Source organism: Haemaphysalis longicornis, unplaced genomic scaffold (assembly GCF_048455015.1).
Source record: "Haemaphysalis longicornis isolate Haplotype H1 unplaced genomic scaffold, Haemaphysalis longicornis Haplotype H1 scaffold_99, whole genome shotgun sequence".
Classification (NCBI taxonomy): Eukaryota; Metazoa; Arthropoda; class Arachnida; order Ixodida; family Ixodidae; genus Haemaphysalis; species Haemaphysalis longicornis.
Window position 1 is genome coordinate 962,968 of NW_027526471.1, and position 11,615 is coordinate 974,582.

At 49.8% G+C, this 11,615-nt stretch overlaps 1 protein-coding gene across 1 annotated transcript; it reads right to left on the minus strand.

The window, feature by feature from the left end:
- Window positions 1-8,534: 8,534 nt before the first annotated feature.
- LOC144154841 (lipoamide acyltransferase component of branched-chain alpha-keto acid dehydrogenase complex, mitochondrial-like) lies at window positions 8,535-11,466 on the minus strand. The gene is made up of 2 exons (XM_077685932.1): window positions 11,362-11,466; window positions 8,535-9,800 (listed from the first exon to the last, which is right to left on the minus strand). The coding sequence occupies exons 1-2, from the start codon at window positions 11,392-11,394 to the stop codon at window positions 9,633-9,635; spliced, it is 201 nt and encodes a 66-aa protein (XP_077542058.1). The 5' UTR covers window positions 11,395-11,466; the 3' UTR covers window positions 8,535-9,632.
- Window positions 11,467-11,615: the final 149 nt, after the last annotated feature.

The following is an 11,615-nucleotide window of genomic DNA, read 5'->3' on the forward strand; positions in this document are numbered from 1 at the left end:
AGGAAACTGCACCTGAAAACCCATGTCGCCGGGAGGGGCGGGGGAAGGGAGGGGGGTATGAGAAGACCCTAGCTTCTGGCTTGAGCTTGCCATGACAGTTGGATTCTTCAGTGCTTTTTGCGATTTTATTTTTTCACTATGTATTAAGACGTTTCCGAGGTAGCCGAAATCCTCCCTGTTCTGTGGTAGCCGTGAGCAGCGGCAAGTGCGTGTAGAGTGAAAGAGCAGGCAGTGCGTACTCGTACCTAACGTCGGTCATGCGGTCGGTCGGCACAGATACGGGCGCCTGTATCCGTCCTAATTTGTCTTCGTCCACGACTGTTTAACGCCACCCAGCAAACCACTAACATCTCTGCGACGCCCCAAAAAGATTTGAAGGTCTGTGTCCCAGCAGTACAACATGCAATATATTTATGAAACACTTTGGATGTTAAGATAATGTTCTGGTAACTCGTATTCGGATGTTATTTCGACTACGTTAAAGACGTACTCTCGATATTGCTTTTACTTCATTTGTTGACGCACGTTTTCCTTTTTCATCAAGTAGGAACCAACTCTCTCAGCAACAAGTTTTGTTAAAGTGTAGCTGACGGTCGGTGCACCGGTTCCCCACGAAGGCGACGTTTTCATAGGCACGCTCAAAAATATTTCCAAGCTCTTCCAAGAACTCATTATTGGAAACAATGGTAAAATTATTAAAATAAGAGTCTCTAAGGAGTTTCCCCAAAATATTAACGTTTGTTCTTAACTACCAGCTTGGACTGCAGAATGGTAGGCACAACCGTTCCGGCAAAAATACACTTTACTTCCTTTTTTCTTAGCTTTATAACAGCCTGTTTTATTTTTCCCTTATATAGTGACACCCCAAGATTTGCGTTTTGTGGCACTTTGTTCGGCCCCTAAAACGTTTCAATCCAAGCCAATGACAAAACAAAGGCGAGCGCATGATATAATGGCTGCCCAGACGACACAAATGGCCTTTATGTGAGCCGCATAGACACTAGCGCCAGATTCCTCTCTAGTGTATATAGTAAGAAACTATGCGTCATTAGGCTCCGCAGCCTTGCTTACCGTCAGTCTTTCCAGATGGCGCTGCCATACTAAGCTGCGGACCGTTGTTTACCGTTGCTTTGTTTTTGACCGTATTTGCACCTGGCTTGTTTTCGTCGCGGTGGTAAGGAATCGTCTCGTGAAACATGGGGTATGCTCGACAAATAGGGTCACGTGAGACAACGTTGTTTACGCCAATTGGCCAGTGTCGTGTGAGACAACTCCAAAGTGAGCGACTACTGTGCAGTTTAAACAAGCATAGTTAAAACAAGAAATTCACACAGCGTTCCCCGCGCGGAAGTGCCTGCTCGCCGGCGGCGGCGGCGGCGGTACGGCTTTGTAGTCTGCTTTAGGGGTGGTTGTTTTGAGCCTGTTTTGGCGCAGCTTCGCGTGCATTGCGCGCTGCCTTCGCACGACTTGATTAACTTGTTCGACAGCACCTACAGGGTAACCCGCACCCGACAGAATTAAGTGGTCGTACGGCAAACAAACGTTAAGGATTGGTTTGCAGTGCGTGAAAACAAAATGTACAGACAGAATACACACATCTGGCCGCTAGAGAAAAGCTACCTTTTGCGCGCTGCTTGCAACGAATGGGACACCGTTTTCTAAATTGGTGAATGTCAATTCGGTTGTGCTTTAAGAGCTATTACAGAAGGCGAAATTAGCAACTGGTTCTGGTAAAAAGCGATTATAAAAGTTTCCTCAGCTTTATCGCTACTCTCAAACTTACTAAACTAATTTAAATCGGTATAACTGGGAATCACTAAGCTCAGATACCGAATTGTTTCGGTGTCTGCGCTCCTGTCGCGCGGTGGTGCAGCCCCAAGCTAGCACATCAGGATGGCTAGGTTCTGCTGTCTCACTCTTCGAAAGACGTTCCTCTCCGTTTTCTTTCTCCCGACTCACGGCCGGGCTACAGCGGTGGCGTCCGCCGCTCTAGCCCAGCCGTGGCCGACGCTGCTGCTGCGTTCGGGACGCCGCCCCCGCGAATTCCAGGTAACCGCTTGCAGAATCTCTGGTTTCAATCTTTGTAGAGCCACGTGTGTGAATTTAAGTGACGTCGCATGGGTAATTGTTGTGGGTGTCGTTTAAATATTTGCTTTCCAACCACCTTCACAGCGTGGATTGGAGCCAATTTTTTTCTCACGTTTGTAGTAACTTCGTTTTGAGGCGCTCTTGGTATTTGAATCTCTTTATGTGTATGTTCAGGACTTTGATGTGCTTGTATTCTTCTGTGACTGTGGCTTTCTTTTACTCGTCTGCTGACGTGCCCTTTTCTGAAAATGGGGACATCCTAAGAAACCGAGGCCAATTGCCAATGATTGGAAACTTCACGGGTCCCCATTGGCTTCTTGAGCTATCGGCCACTAATCTGTAACTCGGCTGAAAGATTGGTAGAGCGCCAAGCAAACGGCGACCGGAAGTAACGTGAGACGGAAAGCCCATCGGATGCCGTGCTTTAGCAGACGGATAAAAGTGCATTTTGGCCACGCGCTTACCGTGCGCCCGGCGTGTGCGAACACGACGGTTAGAGCGGTGAACAGGCCACAGCGCAGCAAAAAGCAGTTATTCAAAGAGCCACAGCACCGTGCCACGAAACAAAACGTATTCAAACTAAAGTAGAGCGTATTCAAAATAGCGTGCGAGATAGTGTTACACGTTCTCTAGGAATGGGTCATTCGTGTGTCATAACGCAACGGTGTCTGTCGGACTGTTTGAGCATTGTGCCTGTGCGCGTTCTTTTTCTCCGCGGCTCGGCTAGTGGACGGACGCGTCACTCCGACGTCTGCGTCCATAGGCGTGCGCACAAGGGGGGCGCCCCCCCCCCCTCAAATAATCTTAGGGGGGCGCCAAATTTGCCCCGTACCTTTACCGAATCGAACCTGTCCCGTAGGGTTATGACCACGCGTGTGTTTTCACGACAATGGCAGCCGAAGAGCCATCATATGTTACCTTCCAAAACTTAAGCTGTTTGTTTTCAGCCCCGGAAAGGCGGGGACCAAAAGCAGGCCGTCGTGAGAAACACGTTATCACTTAATTTTCATTGTTGCATCAATTGCGGGGTTTGTCCTCTTTCTACTTTTCCTCGTAAATAACGTGTGTAGCACCCAGCAAAACAGCTGTGTAAAGAGAGGTTCAGAATAGACAATTTTAACTTTATAAAAGACAGATGCGTCATATGTTTCTGTGCTTTAGGGAGGATGGAAGTTCTTTCGACAGCGCGTTGTGAAATCGATGCCGCATCCACACTATAGTGCCTAGAATATACATTCTAGGCACTACATCCGCACTGGGACCTGCTCACACACGAAAGTAAAAGCTTCTGCTCAAAAATATTCTGCATGGGTTGCAATTCCATCACTGAAATAAAATTTTTAACACATTCCTCGTCTTTGCTCTGGCATTCTGACCATTAGGCCTTCAGAGGGAAGAGGTCGGTAGTTGGCGGGGGGGAAGGGGGGGGGGCGCTGCTGTAAGACTTCGACCCCCCTAATCGAGAACCCTGCGCACGCCTATGTCTGCGTCTCTTTCGTGGCATTGAAACCGTGAGGTGCGTTTTGGTGTCGGTGGCTGTGTTTGAAGTATACCTGACTGGTGGAATAACATCGTTTGCCTGCTGCGGGCGGCCGCTGAAAACGTGAGTCACCATTTCATTTTTCCTTGCGCGGTACGGGAGAGCTCGCGCTCGTTTACCCGCAGAATAAGCATGAGCTAGGTTGGCTGCTTTTGGCAGGAATTTTAATATCCTGAATAGTAAGCTTTCTCTGTCACTCAAAATTTTGGCTGAGCACGAGGTCGCGGGTTCGATTCCCGGCCGCGGCGGCTGCTTCTCTGATGTAGGCGAAAAGCAAAAACGCCCGTATGTACGCGATTTCGGGGCACGTTAAGGATCCCCAGGTGGTCAAGCAGAAACGTGGGGTCTCACTAAGCGATTTGAAAGGAAACTTAAATCGGCCCAATGGACAGTTGAACGAAGAATGCAAGGAGTCACGCTTAGGGGTAAGAAAACAGCTGCAAAGATTGGGGAACAGAGTGCTGTGGAGGACATTCTAATTCAAATTAAGCGAAGAAAATGGGCGTGGGTGGGTTACGTCGTGTGCCTGGGGGACAACAGGTGGACCATCCATTTAACGCAGTCACTGAAGCCAATAGACCGTAAATGCAAGAGGGGTCGGCCAAGAAGCAAGAACTCCATGGAGGGATGAGGTACGAAAATTTGGGCGACAGGGTGGACTCAGCTAGCACTCGATCGGTAGACGTGGCTGGAAATCTTTGGAAGAGGCTTCGTCCTGCAGTGGACACGACCAGGCTGACGGCGATAACGATGGTGATGATAATCAGTGAGTCCAATCCCCGACGTGGCTCATTAGTTGGCACGGCCATGAGTGCCTCCATGTAGCTTCCGCAGGTGCAGTGAACAAGCAGGTTTCTAGCTCACTGTACCGCAGGGAGCTATAGTCTATAAAGGAACTTTAGCACGACCTTGTTTCCATATTGTTGGACTAGAATAGTCCTTGCGGCCACTGAATTAGCCCTTGCGGCAATAAAAGTTTCGTCTCGCTCTCTCTCCTACTTTTCTTATTTTAAAGACGCTAGTGTTTCTAATTGGGCTACTAAACCGCAGAAATTGTGGTCTGTGACTCGATTCAGCCACCGGGCCAAAGTGAAACAAAAAAATTCCCGCGCCTTCCCGCGAGGGGAACACGAGTAAATGCAGAGCATTGGGGCCTCAGTACTGATTGAAGGCAGTGTTGCTTCCATCGCTTCTTGCGTGGTGCTGGAGTAGCAGACACGAGTAAACGTGGGCACGAGCGTCAACCAGAGAGATAGAGACAACCTTTAATAGAAAAGGATGACCACTGGTCACGATGGGGAAAGGAATGGGGAGGGAGGGTAAGAGAAAATAAACAAATTAATGCTGGTCGTTCTCAGTAGTCAATAACTGGGCCAGTTCTTGGAACCTGCAATTCATGGGCCAGTTCATGGTGATCGCAATAGGGTTTGTGCACATACACCAGTTCGTTCGGGGGAGGACCCGCTCAAACAACCCGTGCCAGACCGCTTTTGATTGAATAAACCGCTATTTCATATAATAGTTGTGCATCAGTTTGTTGTGGATCGGGATGGGGCTGAGGAGATTGAAATGTACGGTGCGTGGCGAAAGCTGGGCACCACCAAACTAGGTGTGTGAGGTCTGATGGTGTTGTGGTACGGCAGTAAGGACATCGAGGGGGCAGGTGAGGGGTATACCACTTGCGAAGTGTTTCAGGTGTGTACGCTGAATTTGCAATATATTTGTTAATAAAAATTTCGCCTGAGCGGGGAATAGGAGGTAGGCGGCTGAGGTAGCCAGCTGGAGTTAGGGCTTTTAGACGTGTGCGTCGGTCCTTAAGGAAGGAAGGAGCAACGCAGTGACTGAAACACGAGCGACCGCTAGCCGCTATATTTGCAGCGCGCGCAGTAGAGGGAGAGCAGTACGGGGGGGAGAGCGCGCATGCCCAAGCAGCGCGCGCCCTTCCACGACCCACCGCGCTGCTATCACGCACCTGTTAGGCCGAGACCGCGACGGAGCGAACGGGCTGACTACGACGCATGCGCGCGCCAGCTGCTGTTGAGAGAGAGGAGGGAAGGAGAGGCGCACCTGCTGCGGACGCGAAACTGTTGACACCGTCCGACGCAGGAACAGGCGAGGCTAAGAAATGCTCTGCATTTAAAATCTGCGCAATAGTCTTATGTAACTCACAGCCAAATCTAAACGCCTAAGTCCGGTGTCAGTGTTCATACTTGTCAACATTGTTGAACAAGAACAATACATTACGCAAATATAAGGCAGAAAATCAATACATGAGTGATATTTGCAGTGTCCTTTCATTAAAAAATCATGGATTTTTGGTTTTTGTGATAGCAAATGACATACTACATCAACGGCAGAAAACCGTCACCTCTGTTGCCAGCGCTACCTCCTGGCGGCATTTAAGAAATAAAACGGCAATAGCAACGAAAGTTCCGCTAGATGCGATCCACGTTCCGCTTGGAACGCAAGGCAACGTGGTTTTATAAATGTATAGTAGGGTGCCTCAATTCACGCGCGTCTCCGCCGTACTCCTCCGCTGGCCAGCGTCTCCTCCGCTGGCATCGAGACACCCGACTTGGAGCAGTAAAACACGGCAAAATTTAAATTGACTTGAGCAAACCTCTACAGCTTGTTGTCTTGGGGGGAACGAGGCGGGAGAGGAACAGCATGAGAGGTGAGCAGGAAAGAGGAGGGAGGGCTTTACTTGGCAGGGGCGCCAGTCGACTGCTGTCTTTTAGAGACAAGGAGCAGATGCGCGGCCATTTTTGTTGAGCAACACTTCACCGACCACCTCAAAGTAAAATTGACGTAGCTATAGGGACCGGGCAGCTGGACGGGTGGCGCCACCACTCGGCGGTCCCCTCGTCAGTGGAATGAGCCGTGCATTGGACTACACCATGGAGGAAAAAAAAGTTAGGAGACGGCATGACGTCACGCAGCTAGCCTTCGCAAGCCCAGGTCCGTTGAAGCCGCTCCCTCCGCCGTTTCCCTTTCTCAAGCCGCCGCAGTCGGCCCTCCAAGGTCGGGTGGGCCGGCGGCGTCGGCGGTCTCCGACTCCGGGGCATCTCTCGTGTTTCGTTGGCGGTAGCTGTTCCCCGTCCTTCCTCGGCGATCTCATGCCCGTGTGCGGGCAGGAGTGCCGCGTACGTGCGGAAGACAAAAGCCGTGGAAAAAAAAACCAACATATAGCAGGCTTCGCGACAACGGGCCGCAGAGCAGTTTCGAGCAGACGAAATTGAAGAGCGCGGCGGCCCATACAGAGGCGGTGCGGTGGGGTCACGTGGTGCAGTGACGCCTGGGCCGACTTCGATTTTACTTTTTATGTATAGGCTTCACGTTTCTCCGGCGGCGCCGTCTCCTAACTTTTTCTTCCTCCATGGTGCTATGTTCATTCTTGCGCGCAGGTAACGCCATCCGTCGGCCTCTCGCCGCATCTCGTGCTCGGGCAGGTTGCTGCCGACGACGCGCTGCGCGACCGGTCGGCGCTCCGCATCGCGATACAAATTCGATCACCTCTTTCAAAATCACCCTGGATGACAATCCCTACCACAATTTTTCACCACACTATTCATCCACTCTCTCGCACGTTCACTTGCTTTTGGCGACGGCCTTGTTTCTGGCCGGCAGCGAAGAGCGGTCGCTGCCGCGGCACGCGTGGTGCGTGCGAGCCGTTTCGTGCGCCGTACGGGAATGCACGACCGGCGAGTGTGCGGAGCGCTTCCGCGCGCAGAAAACGCTTCATGCTTTCAGCTTCCTTGATTTCTTCTTAAAATCTAGCTACTCAGCTCAGCTTCCGTCATAGCCAACAACGTCGATCGGCAAAACGAGCATGAAGTTCGCGAAGCCCTGAGCGCTGCGGTCCCACGAATTTTTTAATCCCCTTATAATAATGGGTCAGGAACTAGGGGTACCTGCATATTTGTTCGAGCCAGTCTCTTCGCGAATGAAGCACAGAGCACCCGACGACACGGCCGGCCCTGCGACTACTCGTGAAGGCAATGTAGTAGCCACGGGCGCTCGGGTAGGAAATCTCTGGTATCTAGGAGTCGCTTTAGGGAAGCACACAGTAGCATTACGGTTGAAAATCGACGCGGTAGCAACTCTACACAATTGAGATTAATAAAGGGCACATTGCACGTCTGCTTAATTCGGAACTTCGCTGAGAAAACTGGGACACAGCGAAGCGGCAGCGCACGCCCCTGGCCGTCTTCCGAATATGACGCTCCTTCCGGTCGCTGCCTCTCGGTTTCTCGCTCTTCCGGCGGCACAGCCGCGAGCGGTGGGCGGGGCGTCGGGTCAACTTCATCGACGAATATCTCAGTCCCCAAGCGAGATATGACGAAAAATTTTTTACAGTCATAAACTATGCAACATACTAATTGTAAAAAACAAACATTTACCCACTTTCAAAACCACTTCACCAGCCCTTTAACCAGTAGACTACGCTGACAACACATGCGGAAGGTATGCTGCTCTATGTCCCTCCTCTTCTTTCTTACTTTCAGCACCCCCTGTTTGACCAAAAGAACTCAGTCACTGGATGTCTTTACAGCAGCCTACAGTAGTGGCGGTAGCGACATTACAAACGTAATCTCACGACCTCACTAAAAGCCTCAGTTTGATGCCCTCTTCAGTTTTTTGGTAAAAATGGAGTCAAACCAGTTTTGTGTCCTGCAACAGACGAGTGGTATGGAATAAACATCACAATGGAGCCTCGTCTCTCCAAAGCACTTCTTCTGTGCTTGTCATCCGTAATCTGAGTGCGTTTGTACAGATAATAATTCTACAAAAAGCCATCCCAACCAATCTTACACCTTCTCATTGGGCTTCAATGAATAAAAGCTTGCAAAGTCACCTATAAGCACTTGCACTGAACATTCCCAAGACAACTGCTCGGAAGGGACTGTTCGCACGTGTCAAACGAGAAGCTTTATTTCACGACTGTATTCAGGTATTTGAACTGTTTCTTCACATCAGACGTAAACAAACTCAAAACATCAGCAGGGAATGCGTAGACAGTTGAAATTCGGCACAGCTTAGAGCATGTTAATTGATGCAACCAGTTTGCACTAAGTTCAGGTAGGCTTTTTTGTCGGAGCGCTATGTCAGAGAGAGGCGACTCATACTAATTGGGCATCCCCTGTTCAAGCGAGAAACACCAGCTTTTGCCTGTCGGTGAGAAAAAGCAAAACACTGCAGAAGACAAGATCTGCATCGAGGTTGCCTAAAGACAACAACATACACTAGCAAAGCAAGAATTATGATCGTCAGAACAGTCGATCACAATTGTATCCGATGCAAAACTTGGTTTTGCTTATACACAAAGTTAGTCAATCTTTGCTGTTTGCAATAAATGCCAATATCTCACCTTGATGATACCCTCGCAATGTAACAAAATTTTTAGCTACATAAACACGCATAAACACACACGCATCGCTAAGTTTGCCCGTCAAAACCAACCACAAAATGCGCCCGTATAAAAAAAAAAGAGAAAAATCTCACTGTGGAGCCCGCTATCATACACAGAACACAAGCTTGGTCGACGCAGTCTCACCTTGTTTCCTCCCGCCTTTACCAATTTAAATGCGAAAGACTTTCCATTTGAATTTAGCTACACAAACGCGAGATGCGCCAACTACCCAGTTCAGCTTTCAGTTGCCCCATAGTAGAAAACACATCCTTATTATTCGAGGGGGGCGAGGAAATGAAGTCTCCGTGGCCCCGAACAGAACGCTTGATCAATGCCCTCCACTGTCATTTGCACTTGGTAGGCAAGCTGCTTTAAACAGTTCGCAACACGACGACACCAGGGGACTTTTAAGCGGTCACTGTCAGCAGCTTGTTCTGCTGTATGGACGACGTGACGCCCAGTCGGTCGTGGACCACTTGAGGCGGATGAGCGGTCTACGAGGACCACTCGCGGTCTACGAGGACCACTCGCAGTCTACGAGGACCCCTTGCAGTCTACGAGGACCACTCGCGGTCTACGAGGACCACTTGCGGTCTACTTGAGGTGGATGAGCATAAGCGCGGGCGTCTCCAGGTAGGTCTTCCAGAGGTTGGAGAAGCGCGACACGGTGGCCCCGTCGATGACCCGGTGGTCGGCCGACCAGCTCACTTGCAAGATGTGCGCCTTGGTCAGGTTGTCCTCCTCGTCGAATCGTGGCTGCTTCTGTAGGGAGGACGGCAGAAAGAAAATTTACTCATTTCAATGCCTTCAAGGCCCGTGGGGCATCACCGAAGGGCGCGGTTGTTAGATGACATATCACAGGACAAAAGCCTCGAGGACCGAAAATTTGCCAAAAAATTAATTTTCAGTATTAATTTTATTTGCAGTCTACATGCCCCAAAGAATGTACCTGCAAATTATTATAGCTGTACCTACAGTATTTACAAAACTGTCACTATCTGAAGTCACCTAACCGACCATTTTTGCCAATGTTCCCAAGCATTGTGCGTTGTTTTCCCAGAACCAATTTGACTGTGGCAGTAACTCCCTTGCTGGAAAGACAGAAAAGGGAGTTGTGGAGGAGTTCCCATCCAGGGGTTTCATTCACAACTGAACGTTACTTGAGGCGAACGCATACTTTTTCATGTGCATGACGAAATATTGAGAGTGCAGAAGGACTTAAACTAGGGGCACTTGCAAGAGTGCTTTTTCTATTTTATTTCAGTCATGCTATTACAGCCAAAGCAACGGAGTGATATGATGAAAAGGAAATGGCAATCTGGAAAGCAATTTTGCGCAACAAAGGAAAAAATTCCCCGAGATGATGGCCACAATACCTCGGACCACAAGATATAGACTGTAAACTTCAATGAAATGGGCTCAACAAGATTTTCGTTATCAGCTGCCCCCCCCCCCCCCCCCCCCTGTTCCTAAATGACAAAGCCAGTGGCGCAGCTGAACAGGGCTTTTAAGCCTTGAACACCTCACCCATACCAACTTCAAAATGTGGACAGTGTGCTTACATTCATGCTACCAGTCTCCCAGAGAACGGATGGATAGCACGTTTATCATCATCACCATCATCACCAGCCTACCTATGCCCACTGCAGGGCAAAGGCGTCTCCCATTAATCTCCAATTATCCTGGTCCTGTGCTAACTGCAACCAATTTATCCCCGCAAACTTCTTGATCTCATCTGCCCATCTAACTTTCTTCCGCCCCCTGCCACGCTTGGCTTCTCTAGGGATCCACTCTGTTCCCCTAATGACCAACATTTATCATGCCTTCGCAATACATACCCTGGGCAGGCCCATTTCTTCTTCTTAATTTCCACTAATATGTCCTTAACACGCGTTTGTTCCCCGACCCACTCCGCTCTCTTCTTGTCCGTTAACGCTACACCTGTCATCTTCCGTTCCATTGCTCGCCGAGTCGTCGTCAATTCAAGTTGAACCCTCTTAGCGAGCCTCCTAGTTTCTGCCCCGTAGGCGAGTACCGATAAGATGCAGCTGTCATACACTTTCTTCGTCAGGGACAATGGCAGGGTGCCATTTATTATCTGAGAACGCCTGCAGAATGCACGTTTATATGAGTGCGGTATTCTATTCTTTTCCACACATAATCGTCAGACCCCCGTCTACAATTCTCTGCCAAGGCGCTACTAGCCACCCTAGCCTGCCATACACCCATGCACGCAAAGCGGGATACAGAGAAGAAGTAAAGATAAGAAGAGGGCATCACATAAGCACGGTGCCAGCTGGCGCTAAAAGCCCTGAAGACCCACCTTGATGGCCCCTATGGCTCCGATCAGCACCATGGGCTTGGTAATGATGGGGTGGGCGTACGTCCCGCCAACCTGTACAGGGCGACAACAGGAAGAATGGGGACAGGGCCGGGAACACAGAAAAGGGGGTTGCTACATATTTAAAAGGAACAGCCAACCAGCCTGTACTGATACCGTGTTCAGAAAAGAGTTCTTAGGGGGAAATGGCCCTTAAAGGGGCACATGGGTCTTTGATCAAAAACTATTTTTACAGT